The 21,203-nt window shown below is 46.2% G+C and overlaps 1 protein-coding gene across 3 annotated transcripts in view; it reads right to left on the reverse strand.

Annotated features, from left to right (window-relative positions):
- LOC138576543 (hepatic lectin-like) overlaps positions 1-21,203 on the reverse strand; it is a 338,738-nt gene that overhangs the window by 241,298 nt on the left and 76,237 nt on the right. For all 3 annotated transcript variants that reach the window (XM_069649562.1, XM_069649564.1, XM_069649563.1), the window contains one exon: positions 3,079-3,192. In XM_069649562.1, coding sequence (XP_069505663.1) covers positions 3,079-3,151 — 73 coding nt within the window. In that variant the 5' untranslated portion in view covers positions 3,152-3,192. The remainder of the gene's footprint in view (positions 1-3,078; positions 3,193-21,203) is intronic.

A 21,203-nucleotide genomic window follows, 5' to 3' on the forward strand; every position in this document is an offset into this window, starting at 1 on the left:
CATAAAAGCCTTGAAAACAAAGCTCTTTAATTAGACTGTATGTTATGGAGTTCCCCTGTAACCATGGAACATACCTACTGTATTATGGCAAGCAACCATGTAAATGTATTGTATTTTATTCCATCTTATGAATCTGTATCCTAGTGAACCCACTGTAACAGCGCCACAATGCTTCAGGGCCGCTGCACGCGTTATAAATTAAAATAAATAAATGTTTGACAAATCCAAGAAGAGTTGTATTGATATCTCCATGAAACAGCATTCCACAGAACCCTCAATGGGATGTCAGAATTGTTTGTTCAAGCAGTTGCAGTGAAACAGAGCATTTTTTTAATGTAAAATAAACAAATGCATGTAATTTCGTTTTTTCCTTGAAACTAAAAAATTTGCTCAACAAAATGCCCACCAGACTTGAAAGCCTGGGCATGGTGTTCTCATGTTCATGTACCCTATAGAAACAAAAGGCACACATAGTTGAAACTGTGTGCAATATATAGATGTCATTTAAAATTGCAATGAGGTGTGAGTTTAATTAGACTCCCACATCTTCTTGTCTTATCAGCACACAGGGGGAGTGGGGTAGTGAGCATTAACCAATCCCATCTGCAAGAATGATGACAAGTTCATGATGTCATTTGCATCATAACTAAGTCAGCTTGCCTCAGAGCTGAACTTTCCCACTAATTCCATGAGGTGACCTGCTGCCGAAATCTGGTGTGAACATCCCAGCAGAGAGAGAGGCTTAAACTTGCAGTGGAGCCAGGAGACATAGAGACTGATTGGGACCCTAGGAGGAAGGAGAGGAGAACTTTGACTGACCCCTTTGGCTGTCCCTGCAGTGTGCCCTGACGGTCTCTGATGCCCAGTCCAAACCTCTCCTGTAAGTAGAAATACCCCAAGCCATAGATTGTGTATGCCCTGTATTCTTTTAGCATTGTGTTAGTTAATTCCCCATTGAAAGATCCCCCTGTTTGCCTGTGTAGATCCTTGGCTCATTTTTCTAAGTAAATCAATTAACTCCCCCATTTAATTCACAGGATCTGTATTGTTGGCATTCAAAACCAACAATCTTTTCCCAGTGTGTTGTGAGCCGGTATAGTCATAAAGTGTTGCCAAAAGAATTAACCCCAAGCCCTGCTTCCACGTGAGTGCGCAGGGTGTAAAAACAAAATCTGTGTCCCCATTCTGCTCTGAAAAATGAATTCCATTTGCATTTTCTTTCTCACATTGAATCTGTCATCCCAACCCAAAACCAATTTTTCTATTGTGTGGTGACTAATATTCCCCAAAGCCCTCTGTGTCCTTTATTTTGGTGTAACAAAAATGAATTCCCCATTTCTTTCTATCCTTTCCCATTGCAATTGTGCTAAGTAATTTAAAACCGATTTTCCCATTGTGCTGTGCCAAATGAATTTGTCCCATTGCCTTTCTGTCACCCATATTGTTTCTGTGAACCCTATCCCAAATCCGATTTTTTCATTTTGTTCCCACTCTCTGCCACTGCCTTCCATTCAAAAGAGTCAAGCCTAGTGGATGTTTGGAGGGTGAGGGTTGCTGGGAGCATAGTATAACCCTGTTTGCAGTCATTTTCTTGTGTGCTTTGAACTGTTCTTTGCTTGTATTGGGGGTTGATGTAAAAGGAAGCTATTATCACTGCATTTTCCAGTGTTATCTCTGTGTGGATACTTTACTAAAGTCATTTTGTTCTTGTATTGCCACACCATTGGTGGCTGATGTAATCTGTTTGTTCTAATTTGACTTTAATAAATAAATGTATTAATATCTTATTAATACACACCGGCCTGGTTCTTAGTCCATTTTGGCACCAGGTATCTGTTGGGGTTGTGACGGGTTGGAGGCCTTATCAAAAAGGAGCTGAATGATAAAAATAAAAGCATTTTTATTGTGCGCCACATTCATTGTAGGGGAAGGAGATCCCTGACTTGCATGTGACCGTAGAATAAACCGCGATAGCTGTACACTAGGAACAGCTCCATATTTTGAGGTTCAGCACTGTGTGCCCTACTGCACCCATCTTATGGCTGAGCAAATTTCTAGGCCACAGCACCCTCCCCCCTATTTCGGTGCTCATGTAAAGGTGCAAATGCATGGGAGACAGTGCTATGAGGAATTAGGGGGTATAAGAAGACTATCGCACAGGCATTCTGGGGCCATTAAGAGACTGGCATCCTGCTTGCACTGGGATGACCAGGGGCACTGGGGTGGAAAGGGTGGAAAGGGGCATATTGTTGCTACTTTGCCCTGTAAAGTTCTACCAGGCGTCCTTAGCGGATCCTGCGAGCAGCCCAGCATGGGGGGGTTCCCTGAATGGGGAAATAGCGGGCCCTCCAAGGTCGAAATGGCCCGATATTTACCCATTCAAGGAACCCGGACCCGTACCTGAGTTTGGGGGTATCCATGCCCTTATTAAGGACATGGCTAGCTCCAAACTCGTAATGTGGCCCAATGACTCTACTTCAATTCAAGAGGTAAATGCTAAATAAACACAAATTAATAATGAGCAAAAAAAATTATTCTCAACTTCATTCATTCAAATCAACAATTATTTTCATTCTTTCAATAAAACTTAATCAACCACACTCAACCCGACATGTTTCTTTCCTCAAAACCAATAATGCAGTTCAATCAGGGAAATTCCTCAGGGGTACCCTGTCTGTTCTTTGTAAACAACGTACAATTTCATTGATCACAGTTACAAATTCTCATTGTGAAACAAAAGCCAAACAGGACTACTAATTAGTCCATGCCATATCTTCCCGTTCTGGTTGCGCATATAAATTGCTGTGCTTAAGGAGGACAACGGTATCCCTTCCTGAAACATAAATAGAACATAGGTATGAGCACGCCATATGCTCTTGAAATAAGCATCTTAGGCACGAAGTTTGCAAAGTGTGTTCCTATCTACACAATCTTAGCCAGAGCTCTCGCTGATGATATGACCATTGTGGACAGTGGACAACTCAGGGGTAAAGGTTGGATGCATGAGGACATTGCAGCAATCCCTCCCTCTGCAGGCCAGTTGCGCTTGGGCTCTCACCCGTGATTCACTCACTCTACCTGGTCTTTGTGTGGCTGGCTGCTTTCCATCAGCGGGGAATTTCAAGTCGGCATATGTAACATCAGTCTCCATTGTATACACGTCTGGTTTTAACAGGGAGGCGCCACTGCAATCTGAAGGCAACAGCAAAAATAAAGCATGATTCACTTTTTAATACGACCTAGAAAAACATGCTTGAAGTACTGACATGCGTGGTATGTAACACACAGCAGGCTATTTAGTTATCGACATGCTATCATTATCACTATTCCGATTCTACACAACCACACAGAGCAGTTTATTGTTTGGGAAAAGGAGACTCTTGCTCAGAAATGTCAACCCGTGCTGGTTTAGATTGTGCGCACTGAAAGCAGGACCGTCCAGCACTGAATCCATGAATATATCGCGGTATATCTGAGCGCGTGGTAAATCTACCAGGGATACGTGACTGATGTGTAATGCCCTGCACAATGGCGTATACTTCGGTTTTGATTTAAAAAGAGAGGTCTGTTTATTTTTAAAAAATAACTATTTTTTCTTTGACAAAAAAAGACATTTAAATAGCTCCAAACTAGTGCTGTGAAGAACAATACATTAGAGCTGTTCGGGTCTAGAACTATGACAAATCAAGCAGAGACTGCATGCAAAGAGATGCTAAGTGTTCTTTAATTAAGCAATAGAACCCGAGCGTCGGGGGCATTACTGTCTCAGGTAATGCCCTGGGGCCCATAGGTAAGGACCCGGGGCATTACCTGAGACGGTAATGCCCCCGACGCGAGGGTTCTATTGCTATTAGTACCCCGGCCCACAAAAATTGTGTGACCGGGGCACTAAAAGCTTTTTTTTTTGTCCTGAAACGCTGCAGCGTTTCGGCGCTGCAGCGTTTCAGGAGAAAAAAAAACGACCAAGAAAATGGCCGCCGCGATGGAAAGCTTTCCATGGCGGGCATCGGGAGCGGACGCGCTGGGAAAACAAGTGTTCCCAGCACGTCCGCTCCCGAAAAAGGATCAAAAATAAGGTAAGTGGAGGAAGCCTCCAGCCGTGTGGAGGCGCGGAGCGGGGATGGCCCCGCTCCGAGTCTCCACACGGCTGTAGGCTTTCCTCGTCCCCCGCCGGGGACACAGGAACAAGAAGATAAGTGGGGGGGAGGGGATTTAGAAAAAAATAAAATCCTTACCCGAGTCCCCGGCGGGGGGCAAAGGCAGCCTCTCAGCCGCGGGCATGCTCGGAGCGGGGATGGCTTCGCTTCGAGCCTCCTCATTGGCTGAGGGGCTGCCATGCCCCCTGCCGGGAACAAAGGCTGCGGAATCCCGATGAAGGGATTCCCGGCCGGGTAGGGACCTGGCTAGAGCCAATCAGAATGACTCTTGCCTTCTGATTGTCTCTCGCCAGGTTACTAATCACTAATACAAAAATCAGACTGCGATGCCGAATCGTGCAGTAGCGCTAAGGGAGGTGTTTTATTGTTCTAAAGAACAAATGATTTTGCATTGTTTTAATCATAGTTTGTGAAGCCCTCACATTGCTGATGAAAGGGTTAATGAAAATGCAGAACGCTAATACATGCATGGATATTACGCAGGCGTGCATGTAGCTATCAAGCAACAGAGAGTGTTCTCCTGATGATGATGATTCGAGAACATGATTTAAAATCCTTCCAGAAGCCCTTAAAACTCCCAGGGCAAGACAAAGACTGATATGTTTTGGATATTTCTCCTCTGTGAAAGATAGTGAGCTAAAGAATCTGGGTACGGCTCTTGTAACCAGGACTAATGTCTGGCAGAGGGACTCCCAGGACCCCCCTTGTTATTTATCCAATAGGAGTGGCAGTCTTGACTATGCCCATTCCACTGGCCCTTAAGCGGCATCAGTCTCATCCGGGGCTGACTGACAACCGGCCTATGAGAGGCATTCCATAGACAATTGCCTGACTGAGCCACAACTCCACCAACTTCCAGTAAGCTTTGACGTGACACGTGACATACTGTGCCACACACCTCCCTTGCCCCAGTGGTTCAGACTGGGTGTGCAACTAATGCTGCATGGCCAACATTAACTCTTTACCGACTTATGCTTGAGGTATTGAACGAAAATATCGTACATTAAAAAACGAATGGTTTAAATGATCGGATTTTGGTTGTACCAAAATGACATACAGCCGAAAATGCCAAACATTTTGACCATTCAGTTTTCATTATCATGATCAAGGGAAGCACGGTTTGCGGGGTTGTCAATCTCACCTTTGTTTGCTATAATGGAATCGGGGTGGAAGGTGTGTGCCACGCATTCAAAAGAAAGTTTTGAAAATAAATAAGTAAATAAAAATAGGACCCTGCAGCGCCGGTTCCCATCCACGGAAGTGAAGGGAACTGACGCTGCAGGGGGCATACAGAGAAGTATGCTGCCAAAAGGTAAGTAAGGGGGTGGAGGGTATTGCAAGACAATCTCGTATTTCTGTAATGCGACATTCTAAAATGCGCTCCGCTCGTCTACGATATTTTCGTTAACTAGCATTCAATGTACATCCATGCTTGACATGTAATATGACAATCTACACCTGGTCAATGCAAGCTTTTTAGAAGCAGTGTCATGGCAGCACTGTTATTCACCAACAAGCCTTACAAAGGCACCTTACAAACATGCGACTTACTCTATCCCCAAACTGCAGGCCTCTCGCAGCTCCAGCAGCCTCTCAGAGACACCAGGAACTTGGCTCTCTCTCCAGCCGCTACTCCTGCTAGAGGGGGGTCTGGCATTAAGCAAACTCAAAAGAGGATGAGAATCTACAACTGGTTGTACCTTAGGCCTACAGGCTAGTCCATAAGCTCTCGTCAGAAATTTGACAAACACACACCTCAATCCTCATTAACCTCCAGAGATGACTCAACAGATCTATAGTTTGCAGCTGTTACTTTTGTATCCCAACACCCCTCCAATTTACACTGTACAAAAGTATCTAATTGCCGTGCAAGGGGTACTGCTCCTGAGAGAAATTGCTTATTAGCATTCAATATAAATATGAAGCCTGCGGTAGGTCAAGGGAACGGGTGTTGGCGTGGGTAGTGGCGTCCCCTAGGGTGCCTGGGGAGGTGTTTTTCTAGGAGCGAGGCCGCTGCGCCTATTGCTGTGCACCGCCTTTAAGGCACACCCACAACCCCATTAAAAATGTCAGTAACCTCCAGTAAAGGTTGAAGCCCGTGGGAGGACGAGGGCACAGGTGTTGGCATCCCACAGGGTGTTTGCGGGCCTGTTGGCTTGGGAGATCTACCCTGGTGCTTTACCTTCCCATCGTTTTTATTCGCCATCCTTGAAGACTGAAAGTTGCATCTGTAAACTGTGCCCACCCCGGCATGTCCTGCTCCACTGTTCTCCTCTGCTTCCAGCTTGGGACCAATAAGGGAGTGACAAAGAGCTATGAGGAAGGTAACCAATGAAGCTGGACTCACTGTAGTCCTATAATACTGGGGGAAATATTGATAACATTGAGTTCCTGAGGCCTCGCCATTAGGCTGTAGGAGTCCTTGTATCGTTCAGCCCTCGCTACTGCGCCACACCTACACTTACCATGACTTCACCTTTCCTCCCGGAACTAGACCAGGATCTTGCTTGGGAACCTGGGGAGGCACCTATTCCTCTCCCTGTATTTGGACCTGGGCTGGGATTTGGGATCGGCCCCAAATGGAAAATTCTGTCCTTAAAGAAGAACAAGCAACCCCTAAATCCAATCTCTGTGGCTCCCCTAGGCACTGGCCTGACGGCCCCCAGCATAGCCGAGGTTGCTTCTTTCTTTGAGAATACCCATCTACTAATCAGTGAAATTCATCACCTTTTGCATCCAGTGCCCTCAATAGCCTGCTCCATGGGGAGGGAACAACCCCGGATACCACTGCTGTCACCAACACCATCAACGATTCTTTCCTGGCTGCCAAAACATCAGACACATTGTCTTGCTTGTCAATTGCTGACCTGGGTTTGAGTGTCGGAGCGGAGGGGGCACCTGGTCCACCCAACAGGCCCAATAATCATGTCTATGCGGACTTTCAAGTGGCTTTGGTCCAGTTGCTCCAGTTTAAATCGCCCCAGTTTCAATTTCCACCCCTTTAACTCCAGGCCATATCCTGAATGAAGTCTCTGCTGTCCCCCCCATGATAGGTGGGCATGGTGGCCATTATACTTCGGGAAAGACTCTAATAATTTCCAACGAGTGGGCAGGGGCCAGTGTCGCCACCCATAATGACCATCGATGAGCCATCCTCTCAACCCTCCTGTACAATAGTTATAAGCGAGGGTAGTGACTCCATGGGATGCTAGACATGTGTACCGGTGGCGACTGGTATAGATGTGCTGGATGTCACACTTAGCCCACTACTCAATTTAAAGGAAACGGCTTATGAGATCCTGTGCATAAAGGGGAGGGGAGCCCAGGGGCAAATGAGTGCTGTCTCAGCTGCAACCTGGTCCTGCACAAACATTTGGCAATAAAGAAACTGCTCCTGTCCTTAATGGAAGCAGTTGGATTGAGAGCAGAAATAGGCAATCCACCGATTAGCCAGGGAGGTAGGGTCCGGGGGAGGGTGAGAAAAGGGCCTTGAATAAGTTAAATGACCAAATGTCACTTGGATCATTTGCTGCTGATCCCCGTACTAAATCTCTAGAGTTAAGCAAGGGAGATAATGGCCCTAGCGATGGGTACGGGGTAAAAAAAACAATGTAAGTGCCAAAGTGGAAAAGGGATTTCTCGTAATTTAGCAGCACCTTTTTTCTGACCCCACAGGGATCACTCTGTGGCCCCACTCCGATGAAGGCTGTCCCGAAGCTCAGAGGTAAATAGAACTTCCAGGATAAATAGGATGCCTTTGTAGGTAACAAATGTAGGTAACAAATGTGTCGACTCATGGGTGACAAGTCAATCTGTTAACACCATCGGGCCAATTCTATCCCCGACTATATTTTTGCAGGGAGTTTACAAATTGATCTCAAAGCGGCATGAAGCGAGGGAGGCACTCCAGAACAAATGTCTACTTTGGCTTCGCTCTGTGAGGGGTTGTTATTTCGTAAGTGGAGAGCAAATTGTGGATTGCACAAGAATCGCCAGAAAGCGGATGGATGTTTCTGACTTGGTTCAGAAAAAGATTCGAGACCCCAACGTGGCTATTTATTCATTGGGATTTGTAGAGCGCACGTCAGCCCGGGGGCATCGTGGCGCTTGTTACGGACAGATCTTAGTTGCATATACACAAGTAATACATAATTTACAGGAGCAGGTATGACGTTTGTACAAATGTACAGTGCAGTATATTTACATAGGTTAGCGAGTGTCACATATTATTGTGCAAGGAAGGAGGTCTTAAGTTTCCTACGAAAAATCGGGAGTGAGTTCTCCGCTCTAATGTCTGCAGGTAGAGCGTTCCAGGAATTGGCAGCAATGTAGCAGAAGCCTAGGCCACCGGCTTTGGCTTTTTTGATGCGTGGGATATGGAGTAAGTTGGTGTATTGCGTCCTGGTGGGACGTGAGGAGGAGAGTTTGGAGATGGTCTCTGATAGGTAGGACGGGTCGGAAAGTGAGAGGCATTTGTGTGTGAGGGCGAGGATTTTGAGTGTGATCCGCTCTTTGACCGGGAGCCATTGGGCTGAGTGTCTGGCCTGGAAGACATGCTCTCTTCTTGGGATGTTAAGAGCGGCCCAGAGAGCATTGTTCTGTGTGACTTGTAGTCTGTTAAGGTTTTTTGCCGATGTGCCTGCTAGGAGGGCATTGCAATAGTCCAGTTTGGCTCCAATGGTTGCTCTGGCTATTAAAAGGCAGTTAGGTTTTGAGAGGTATGGCTTGATGGCGTTTATAAGTTTGGTGGGATGCGCAGATGAGGAAGTGATTGCGCTGACTTGTCTGGTCATTGATAGTGAGGAGTCTAGGTATACTCCCAGTGTCTTGACAGCTGTGGATACGGGGATGATGGAGTTGTCAATGGAGAAGTTGGTGTACAGTTTGTCCAGTTTGTCTAGGATGCTCTGTTGACCTAGTATCATGATCTCAGTCTTGTCTCCATTAAGGCAGAGGCCATTAACTGCCATCCAAGCCTGGATGATGGAGTAGATCGTGCAGAGTGCCTTGGCGTCTTCGTAGTATGATCCTGAGAAAGGTAGAAGTACTTGTGTGTCGTCCGCGTAGTTCGTGTACGTGATACCATGTGAGTCGAGTTTGTCAAAGAGAGGCTTAGAGAACAAGTTTTAAAGTGTGGGTGCAGTGCAGGATCCTTGAGGGACCCCGCAATGGATTGTAGTGGGTGTGGCATTAGCAGTGTCCGAGAAGACTTTCATGGCTCTTCCCTCGAGGAAGGAGGTGATCCAGAGAGTAGATTCTTTAGAGAAATTGGCTGAGTGTGTGAGGTGTGAGGTGAGGGTCTTGTGATCAACCAGATCAAATGCGGCTGAGAGATCTAGGAAGCCCAATAGGGCTGGCTTGCCCTTATCCATGATTTGGGTGATCTGACTCTTTAGATCCACCAGGGCTGTTTCGTGCCGTGTCCTTTCCGGAAGCCTGATTGCCTGGTCCCTAGGATGGAGTGGGTTTCCAGAAAGTGTTGGACTTGGCAGTGTGCGGCTTTGTCCAATAATTTCAGGAGGTATGGCACTGTAGTTATCGGTCTGTAGTTGTTGGGTTGAAGGGGGTCGAGGGTAGGTTTTTTTAGGAGGGGCGGACCCAGGCCTCTTTGAGGCTAGCTGGGATAATGCCTGATTTAAAGGATGCATTGATGAAGGCCGTAAAGAGTGGCGCAAAGCAGTCTGCGCAGTCTTTGATGAGCTTGGGCGGGCATATATCGCCTTTACAAGGGGAGGGTTTGAGATTTTTTAGTAAGTTGGTAACTTCTGGTTCAGTGACGTCCCTGAAGTAGAAGTCAGGTATGGTGGGCTTAGACGAGGCGGCTAGGGAGTTGGTAGGCTTGGTTCCTGTCTGTTGAGGTAATGCTTTGCAATGATCTTTTCTTTTGGAGAAGGTCAATTTTGTGTAGCATGGCAGCTTGGATACTAGCACAAGAAGCTTCATCTTTGATTATTTGATCAGGTTATTGGGGGGGAGATGAGCTCTTTAAAAATGGCGAAGATTCCTTTAGAGTGCGATTTGGCATTAGAGATTCATGTGTTGAAGGCGTTGGCTTTGGCAGCGGTGATGGCTGTTTTGTATTGGTGGGAGATTAAGTTGAATTTGTTTTTGGCATTGCTGCAGGGGTTGGTTTGCCAGTTTTTTAGTGCTTCTCTTTTGCGGGAACACATTGAGTGTAGTTCTTCAGTGAACCAAGATTTGGTGTGTAGTGATTTCTTTTCTTTTTTCCATTTGAGTGGTGCTATTTCATTAATAGCTTTTGTGATGACATCTTTGTAGATGTCTGCTAGGATATTGGGGTCATTAGCGAAAGGGGGTGCTAGTTCAGGGGTGTTGAGGTAAGGGCGCAGGTTATCCTCTTTAGGATTTTTAGAACTTCTGACTTGTGCAGCGATAGCAGGGGTCAGAGTTTTGTGGTTTTTAGTGATGGGAACAGAGAATTAGATACAGTTGTGGACGGTCCAGGGCAGTGAGGTGTTAGAGGTGATAGCAGCGAGGCAATTATGGTCTGCGATCCATTCTAAAATGCGGCCTTTGGAGTGAGTTGGACTTTCTACTTTCTGGGTGAAGCCTAACTCACTAAGTTCCTTGGTGAGGGTGACCGCAGGTTTGGCTTTAGCATCATTGAATCCCAGATTGAGGTCTCCTAGTAGAAGGGTTTTAGTGGAGCTTTTGATATTATTACTGAGAATGTAGATGATGTTTTCCTGAGAGTCTAGGGTGAGGCCTGGGGGATGGTATAGTAAGTGAATATTGATGGTACTGTACTGTTGGGTGACAGTGTGAGTTTGGCCGATAGGAGGTCAGAGTTGCTGGTCGAGGAGTGACTGACAAGTCGGAGATGGAGGTTCTCCTTGTAGATGAATGCTACTCCACCTCCTATTCATTCAGGTCTGTCTTGTCTGAGTATGGTGGAGCCTGGTGGTAGTGCAAGTGCAATGGCGGGGCCTGATACTTCATGTAACCATGTTTCTGTGATGGCTAATAGGTCAATGTTGTTGTTGGTTAAGAGGTCATGAATACCTGATGCATGAGCTGGGAGGAAGCGGACATTGAGGAGGGCACATTTGATGTGAGGTCTGTGTAGTTTGTTAGTGGAGTCGTGGGTGTCGGATGTGTCTAATATGTTATGTGTGGTGACATTGTGGGGTATGGTTTGGTTAGTGGGTGGTTGTTTGTAGGTATGTGGAAGTTCAGTGCGAGGGATGTGTTTGGAAGTGGTGCAGGAGCTCCATCTATAGTTTCTGTGTACTATTGGAGGTGGTTGCGTGCTGAATTCTGCAGTCAGTGTGCAAGCAGTGTGCAAGTCTTTCTAGTCTATACATCATTGTGATACAGGGTGCACGAGGTGTGTCTGTAAGATGTGAGTGTGTTTGTGAGGTATCCGGGGCAGTGGGTTGAGTGGGATTGGGGAAGGGGCTTTGTGGAGTGGGTGTGATGGAGCGGAGTGAGGTGTAAAGTTGCAGGGCAGCGAGTATTGCAAGGAGAGTGAGTAGTGTGGTGGTAGCAGCACCGAGTTTGCAGGAAGCTATGGGCATGATTGTATACTGGGAGGGCTGTGGGTAGTGGTGGGCAGAGTCAAATTGGGTTGGGTGGCCCCAGCCAGTGGCGGCAGGAACAGATTGGTTCAGAGTTAACCAACATTTCTGGGACAAAATGCTGCATGGGTCGAATGCTGTGCCATTAGGGGAAAGGACAACAGGACCCGCCTGTCTGATGGTATAAATGGCCGTTGTGGTATTATACTGGGGTGAAAAGTCAATGCACGGTCCTAAATTGATGGTATCCTGAGATTATTCTGTTTTGCGTCATCTATTTACATTAACAACTGTGATGGATTGTTTTGTGATGTGTAAATTGTGTGTGAAAACCTTTAAGGCTGTTAGCAGAAATAAAGTTAAAGATTGATTGATTCAATATGGCATTAAGCCCCCGTTCCAAGGGCTGGAACAGGGGTTAACGGCCCGGCAGCCTAAGTTATCAGCCCGAGCAAGCTATTAGCACCGGTGTCCTGTCATTTTTTTTAACGTAAACATTTCGAATGGCAAGCTTTCAAATTTTTCTGTCGAAATGCCATTCTTTCGAATGACAATTTCTTTGAAAAAATTTGAAAGTGCCGTCAACATGGGTTAGGGTTGAGGCTTGGGGGTGGGAGAGTGGCGTGGGGGGAACCCCCGAATATACACTAAAACCTTGAAACGTTACATGGAGCTGACCAGTGCTGAAATTACAGAACTGGACAGACCATGTAACGTTTCAAAGTTTTTGTGTATATTGGCATTTTTATTTTTTTTTGTGACTTTGAAACGTTACATGGAGCTGTCCAGTGCTGTAATTTCAGCACTGGACAGCTGCATCTAATGTTGCAAAGTTACAACAAAACAAAAAAAAGCATTGAAATGCTACTTTCAACATGTAAAAGTGCATTTCAATTGAAACCAGTCCATGACTATTGTCGACAGATTGGTTTCGAAAGAAATGCACTTTGCATGTTAAATAAAGGCTGTCACAGCTTTGTTTTTCGAATATTTGTTTTCAACACTTTTGTTTGTCGAAACTTTTTTTTTAAAATTATCACTATGAACTATAGCACCCCAGGTTGCCAAAGCAGTAACACAGGTGCTAAAAATAAACGGATTTTCCTTCATTCAACGCCGCGTTGTAAGAGGATTCAATTCAACACTACAGCTAAGTCAATGCCTAGTCTGGGATACTGAATGGAAACCCTTATTGATATATCTTTGTCCAGTTCATGAGTTCTGGATGACTACCCCTATATAACACCCCTCTCTTAGAATCCGCCTGACCCCACTGAGCCAAGAAGTAGTTCTGTTTTGCAAGTTTAAAAGGTTTATTTGATAATTTAAACAATATATATATATATCACACTTTATAATAAATTAATAATTGAATATCACACTTAATCTGAGCAGTAATCAATAATGGATAGTTCGGCACTAGCACACTTCTTTATAATCAATGATGAGTGGTTAGAGGGTGGATAAGATAGCAACAATACTTTTATGGTTTCAAATGGATGCAATGTGGAATGAAATGCAGTACAGAAAATAACTTGATAGGATTTCAGCAAAAGACAATGTAATCACTTTCTTGGACAATTCACCCCCCCCCCCTTTATGCAATGCAAGGAAATGGAAGGAAAGCACACAGTTCTCAGAAATGCAATCAAATGTAATTCAGTTCACCCCAGCAAGCTTAGACTACAGGTATGAGTTTGAAATACAGGCAAAAGTGCATTGATATGTGCTGGCAATGAAGTGAGGAATATGCTGAAAATGGTTTTAATTCCCTTCAGGAGGTTCAGGGTGAGTGGTATATAGTTAGTATTAGTCCAGGCTCACTCTAGCAATGATTCAGGGATGGTTCTTAAGAGGCAAACGAAATTTAGTAGTTCAGGCAAAAGCAGCTATCTTTTTACAAGTAAAGAAATCGGGCCAAATCGCAAATCGCGGCAAAATTTGCGGGTGAGAGAATCGTGATTACGGAGAAAGTATAAGGAGTAGGTTCTAGGCTTGTTGAAGAGCTGAGATTCTAAGCTTTCAGAGGAAAGTTAAACCAAGTTCCTAGCACAACCGGTTACGGAGTTATGAACGATTTTGTGAAGGTTGTTTTTCGGATTTGAAATTTTAAAAGTTCAAAGCGACAGGTTACAGCTTGCAGCTAGAAAATGACAGGTGACAGCTTTGCAAATGACAGGTGACAGTTATGAGGCAGTTCTGGTTAGATTAAAATAGATTGAATTATATTATTTTAACTAAGAGATTGGTTCTGCACAGTTCTGATAGGTACTCACAATATATTTTTGATCAGGATCAAGATCTGGTCAGGTTTTGGACTGGACTCCGGTTCTGGTCTCGGCACTTCACAGTGATCTGGGTCAGCTCTCTGGTTCTGCTAACAGCGGTCTGGGTCACTCTGGATCTCTGGCCTCTGGTTCTGGATACTGCTCTGCTTTCTCCGGGTACAGCACTGCTTCTGGATCTTTCTGCACAGCTTTCTCTGGACCCAGCGCTGATCTGCACGGCTCCTGGATGCTGCTACCGCTGTTAGGTTTGCTGGATGCTGAGGCCTACTGAGAACAGTTCTCAGTTGTGGGTTTAGGCCCATGCTTTGAGTTCTGAATCAAGTTCTTTGGAGTTTTAAAGTCTAAGTGTTAAATCTGGTATCTTCTGGATGTTGTATGGTCCGGCAGAGCGCGTTGCAGCAAATGGAATTGAATCTCCTCTCTAGCTTCCAGTGGCTCTTTTTATGTCTTTTGAAAGTGGGTGTGTGTGCAGCATCACTAGCCAGCCCCTCTTTCATCTTGTCATTGGCCCAATTCTCCCCTCTCCCATGATTGGGGAAGAAACTGTGAGTCAGAGTGATGCTGTAGGTTTTATGGGTCGGAGGATCCTCCCCTGGTCAGTTTGCCCACAAATCTATATTTGATCAAAATACACATTTCTCAAATACATAGTGGTTTGTCATTGCATGTACATATTACCTATCACATGAGGTAGTCTCTGTCCCAAATCTGCTCTTCCTGAGGGCTTGCATTCAGAAACGGCAACATTTTCAATTTTAGTGGGTTATGCAACCTTGGTTCTTCATTAAAAATTATACACATATACACGGCCTGTCCATACATACTCCAGTAAATTCCCATGTCTCTAGCTTAAACACAGAGTGTGTAGTATCCATAAATAGCGGGGTTTTGCCCCAGAACATCACACAAATTCCCAATGCATCTTAAAATGTGCACAGAAAAATCACAAGAATTATGGTATCAATTAAATAATTTTGACAAGTCCGCACCATGAGTTATACATCTTTCTTAGAATCATATTCTGGCCAACAGGGGTGTGTCTTTTCAGGTCACATGGTGTAGAAACCAGTTTATCCAGTTTCTGCCAAGCTCAGAGACCCTGCCCCTCCCAGCTTCTGCCAAGAGGAAGCTATTTTACGGCCACCCTAATAAACCATCTGCCTGGGCCCAGGACAGGCCTTTGTTCAACTCCCTGTAGCTGCTCCACCCCTAATCTAATCAGAGAGGTGACAACTCCTTTTGGCAAGGGGAAGAGTGGCTGAGCAGGTTTTAACTCCTGTGGGGGTAGATGTCAGGCAGAATTCAGTTTCATGAAGCCAGGTTTCAGATAAAATGTCACTTTTTGTTCCCCTGTTTAAGTCAAGACAATTTTTACATATGCAGCTAGAATGGTGATTCTAAGTTCAAAACTATGACATTTCATCAGTGACAAACTATGTGACACTCAAAAGTAGGTCACTCAGTTAATTTAAACATTTTCGATTTTTGGTAGTTTTAAATCCAGTTTGAGTTAGGCTGCTGCAGACCTGCAGAGCTCAGCCAGTCTTGTTATGAACATTGTTTTGGGGCTCTTCAACTTCCCAGATTTAGTATGCACACATACTTCATCATGCCAGATGTCCGCTGGTGTTCAGTGAGATTTTTGGATATGTTGCAATGTTTGAAAATAGGCATTTTGAGCTGGCATTCAGGGAAACAAAAGGTGATTTTAAAGTGCGGTTTTTCCTTTGGCACACATTTCACTCATGGCACCCCAGCCCATCCTGCTCGCACTGGTGGGTGGCAAGTTAGGCAACCATTTTAGTGTGCACAAACTGCGTGGTTCTCCTAGATTCTGGCGCACATGTGGGCTTTTTGGCCATCTTGGATTTTCTAAGCCCACAGCACCAAATTTTGCAGCATGATAGCTCAAACGTGGGTCAGGACACCCAACAAAGCCCCCCCACGTGACTGCCCTTTGAATTTGAGTCGATGGGTAGTCGGGTGCACAAGGGTTTTGACCCACGCACTGGTCTGTCCGCATAATCTTCTTCCAATTCTGCAAATGGCACAGTTCAGCATCTTTTCCTCCATCCGGTACTGATCGATCGGTTCTCCTCGCCGGTCCTGATGGGAATATTGGGTGGTACCCTGGGCCCCTCGGGTCTCGGCTCCTGGTCTCCGGATCGTCCTCCTTGGCCAGTCTCCAGGTTTTCTTTCTCCTAGGACGACAAAGGAAGAGTGGCAATACCTATTCATGGACATTTCTCCCCCACCATTGATATAGTGGGGTGGCATATAAATTTATAGTCAAAACATATGAACATGCACATTTCTTTTTGCATTCAAAAATGAAAACACCCACATTGAGAAACTCAGAATTTGATAGGCGATATGTAGGATATTTTAAGTTAGAACTCAATTAATCTGAGACAGTACCCTCTAGGATTCCAGAGGATTCTTCCAGTTGTTGCAGAGTGTACCTGGGATGGCAACACTTCAACTGGTTAATGTGGACCCACTTGTCTTCCCCCTCTGCCAAACCGCCTTTGGGGATGCGGATCTTGTAGGGCACAGGGGAGATTTTGTCTATAATTTCAAACGGTCCCTTCCATGTAGGCAAAAATGTTCGCTGTTTCGCCTGGTTTCTTTGGAAATTGTATAGATAGACCCGGTCCCCCACCTGATATTCCTTCCTGGAAGTCTTCAGGCCATAGTGGGTCTTCATGCAATCAGCTGATCTTTCTAGATTCCGCTGAGCATAAGCAAAAGCATGTTGAAGGTGTTTCCTTAAATTCTCCACATACTCATGAGTTGTGGAGGCATTTATCAACGTTTGCTCTTGGGTTCTGTGGAGCAAATGCTGAGGAAGCACCATCTTGCGTCCAGTCATCAACTCAAATGGTGACATTTTGGTTGCAGATGAAGGGGTAGATCTGATGGCCATTAGGACCAGAGGTAAACGGATATCCCAACTTGGCCCAGAATCTGCCACAAACTTCTTTAATATGCTCACAATGGTTTGGTTGTTGTAACGCTCACCTGGTTCCCACGGAGGCGCGGCGTCGAAGGCGCAGAACTCTGAAGATGGACAGGAAGGGCTCCTCTATTCTGGCTTCCCTGGCTCGTTGGATACCCTCCTGTGCGTGAAAAGGGAGTATTACCAACTGTGGAACAATGCTCAAGCCTCCCACTCCCTTCCAACCCTCCACGATACCTCCTCCACGATTCCCCCTGAAGCCTCACCTTAGGGTTTGGAAGGATGAGCTCTCCATCCTGCTTCTGATGCAGGAGCGCGTTGAAACCCAGTTACTTCACTGGATTGAGGATTGATGGGAGTTCAGGTAAGCTTGACTGTTCAGGTAAGGCGCTGTAAAAGTTCTGTTCAAAGTTCAAGCTTAATAATAATGTTCGTTGTCTAATTGCAGCAAGCGCTAATGCTTATGTCTTTTTCCCCTTAGGGGCCGGGGTTCGGAGTGCCGGAGATATGGCGCCGACCCGAAATGAAACAGTTCTGGATGAGCGCTCAGGTAATGTCTTTGCATTCGCTCATTCAATGTCTTTGTCTTTTTTCCCCATAGGGGCCGGGGTCCGGAGATGCCAGGAAGCGGCAGGACCCGAAATGCAGTGGGAATAATCCAACAGGTAAGACTTAAAAGGAAACTGAGCTTTCCTTATTCCTTTTCTCCCTCTCACCTTTGTTCTTGTCTTTTTTCCTCTAGGCGCCGGGGCGTAGCTGAATCCGGAAGATCGCTGCTGAAGATGGAAGCGCCTTGCAAAGGTGAGTAAAATGCAGCGCTGCAGCGATCGAAACGAAATGCCTTTAAAATGATGTCTTCCTTTTCAGGGCCGTTGCAGAAATGACTCCGGGATGCAGATTTAGCAGGTAAGGGCTTTTCTTCTCCTATTCTCTTCCTTTCTCCCCTTGCAGGTGTTCCAGGGTGCCAGCAGGCGTGGTTGAAGTCAGGATGCAGGAGCTGACACAGTGAGCGTCCAGCTGCTAGGTGCAGAACAACGCGAAGCATGTGTGGCTGTTCGGGTGGGGTTTAAATAGCCTTGGAAGAAGTTCCTGGTATGTATCCTTCCACCAATCAGGTATGTATACTTCCCCGACCACACCCGGGTGGTGAAGTAGTCCTACAGGTTAAGTAGTCCCAGTCAGGCCTCAAGAGGGCCTGGATGAAGCAGCAAGGTCTGCATCAGGTAAGTGTGCACCCAAGCACTTAAACACATATCCTCTTCTATGAGCCTGGCGCCTAAGGCGCCAGGACTGGGGTCCGCTATGAGCCTGGCGCCTAAGGCACCAGGACTGAGTCCAAAGGGCCCCGACTTGGGCCCGCTGAGACTTCCCTGGGGAAAATGATGTCTGCCTCTGTGGTTGCTGGGCCCGGCCTGGCTCCTTAGAGGTAGGCATCATGACAGTTGTATCTCTCCACTGCTCCAGAAGAAGCTGGCCTGTAAGCAATGTGTAGCTTCCTTTTAACCCCCAGTATCTCCCACATCTTTGTCATTACTTCACTGGTGAAGTGGCTACCCCTGTCTGACTCAATCCTTTGAGGTAGACCAAAATGGGAAAAGATGTGGTTAATCATCAGGGCAGCTGCAGTTTCTGCCTTGCAATTTGGGGCTGGGAGACATTCCACCCACTTGGTAAACAAGCATGTAACGGTCAACATGTACTTGTTTCCTCTAGACGAGCGAATCACAGGGCCTACAAAGTCGATTTGCAAATCTGACCATGGCAGTGTCATCCCCCTCTTTTGGAGGGGTGCACGGTGCGTGAGGGATGATGGCTGAAATTGTGCACACACAAGACACCCCTTCAAGTATTGGTCAAGGTCCTGCCCCATGTGTGGCCAGTATGCAACCTCTCTTAAGATTTCCAGTGTTGTGTGAAACCCCCTATGACCGGCGGTGGCCGCATCATGGGCGTGACTTAACATCAGGCTTCGGAATGAGGTAGGAACCACCCACTGATCGTGGCCAGCTTTGGATTTCCTTACCAGCAAACCGTCTTGGATTCAGAAAATTTTTGGACATTTCATCAACACTCCTAGGTCCTCTTTCCCAATGTAATCGGTATCTGTCCGGGGAAAGTTCTCAGGGTCCTCAAGGTGCTGGTAAAATTGACCAATTATTGGATCCCCCTTCTGAGCGGTAATCAAATCAGCATCAGGGTCTCCTTACTCCATTGTGCAATTGAAAGGTCATTGTGAGCAGTTGTCTGGGACCTAGTGATAGCAGTGACCTGGATTTCCCCCAACAGCGACTCAATCTCAATTAAATCCCCTTGGATGGCCCCGGTTTTGGCCAGCTGATCAGCTAAGTCATTTCCAGTTTTGTCTGGTCCCTCTACTTTGGAATGACCCTTGATCTTTTTCCAGTAGATGGTCATCCCATTCGATGTGACCAGATCATCAATGTTTTGGATCAACTTCCCATGTTTCAAGGGTTTGTTGTTAGCACATAACATGCCTCTGGTTTTCCAATTAACCAGGTGCTACATGAACCCGTTCCGTACATAATCAGAATCTGTGATTATGACCAGTTCGTGGAGTTGATGCTGGACAGCAGTGAGGATGGCCTGATGCACAGCCATCAATTCTGCCACCTGACTACTTCGGGGACCAATTTTGTATCCAGCGGAGCGTTCTGGGAACTCATTCACCCATGCATTCCCTACGCCGGCCACCAGTTCTTTCTCCCCGTTGTTGTCAACATGGTAAGAGCATCCATCCACATAGACAGTGGGTATTCCCTCACACTTGTCTTCTTCAAAGACTTTGTGTGGGGAATTAAGGTATGCCTCCGTGTTGTCCTTGATTTTTAGACTTTCGTCCTCGAGACAGTTTTCTCTGGCACAATCATGCAAGTCAGCCAGACCTTGCGCGAGGGGACTCTTCTTGTTTTGGCCATATCTGACCTCCACAGGAAAGCCTTGCATTGACAGAATCCAGGAAGTAATTCGGGAATTACTCACATTTCCGGCCCGGATTCTGTCACTTTGGAGATATTGCAGAGGCTGGTGTGGGGTCTCCACTATGATGTGTTCCCCCTGGATAAACGGGCGGTAATTCTTCAATGCCCACACCGTTGCCAGGAGTGCCTTCTCACAATCGTTGAATTTTTCCTCCACAGAGGATGAAGTTTTGCTCGCATAGGAGATTACTTTATTGACCTTGTCATGCTTCTGGTATAACACTGCCGTCAAGCACGTATTAGAGAACCCCGTCTCCAGGAAGAACTCCTTGTTTCTGACAGGGTAAGCTAGGCAAGGCGCTTGTGAGAGGCTTCTTTTGAGTTGTCTTACCGCCTCGGCTTGTTCTGGACCCCATTCCCACTTGACCCCCCCCCCTTCAGGAGATGAATCAGCGGTCTGGTGATCTCTGCGTAGCCCTCAAAGAACTTTCTGCTGTAATTAGTCAGTCCAAGGAGGCTCCTTAGTTCCCGCAGAGTTTTGGGGTCTTTCAGTTTCTGAAGCGCTTCCACTTTCTTTTCCTGGGGACAGAGACCCTGAGGAGTAATCTCATGCCCCAAGAAATTAACACGGGTTCTACACCACTGTGCTTTCAGAAAGGAAAGTTTTGCTCCGGCGGCCCTCAACTGGGTCAGAACATAACGGATCTCCGCTATGTGTTCCTCCACAGATGAACTTTTGATGAGGACATCATCTACATAAGCCAGGTTACCCCTTGCACCCAGGTCGGGCATGGCCTTGTGTAGGAAAATGTTGAATTAATTGCCGGAGTTGAGGTATCCTAAGGGAGTCCGGGTCCATGTGTACTGCTGGCCCCCAAAGGTAAAAGCCAGCTTGTATTGGTCCTCCCTACTGGCAGGCACAGTCCAGTATCCATTGGTCAGGTCTATTGCAGTGAATACCTGTGACCCCTGGATCTGGGCCAGCCATTGGACAATGTAGGGCAGAGGCCATCGGGAAATATGGACCCGTTTGTTGAGCTCCCTGAGGTCGGCACAGAGTCTCCACTGGCCGTTTGGCTTCAATATTCCCAGCACCGGATTATTGAAAGTGCTGTGGACTGGACGGATTATTCCCCGGGACTCAAGGTTCTTAATTATTTCAGTAAGGGACTCCATGGATGCGAGAGGCAAGCGATATTGCTTCACAAACACTGGAGTCATTCCAGGGTCCGTGGGGATTGTTGTTGTGTGGATGTCGGTGCGACCACAGTCATATGAGTCTATTGCAAAGAGATCTTGGAAATCCAAGAAAACTTGTTTCA

Source organism: Ambystoma mexicanum, chromosome 1p (genome assembly GCF_040938575.1).
Source record: "Ambystoma mexicanum isolate Mex_15411 chromosome 1p, UKY_AmexF1_1, whole genome shotgun sequence".
Classification (NCBI taxonomy): domain Eukaryota; kingdom Metazoa; phylum Chordata; class Amphibia; order Caudata; family Ambystomatidae; genus Ambystoma; species Ambystoma mexicanum.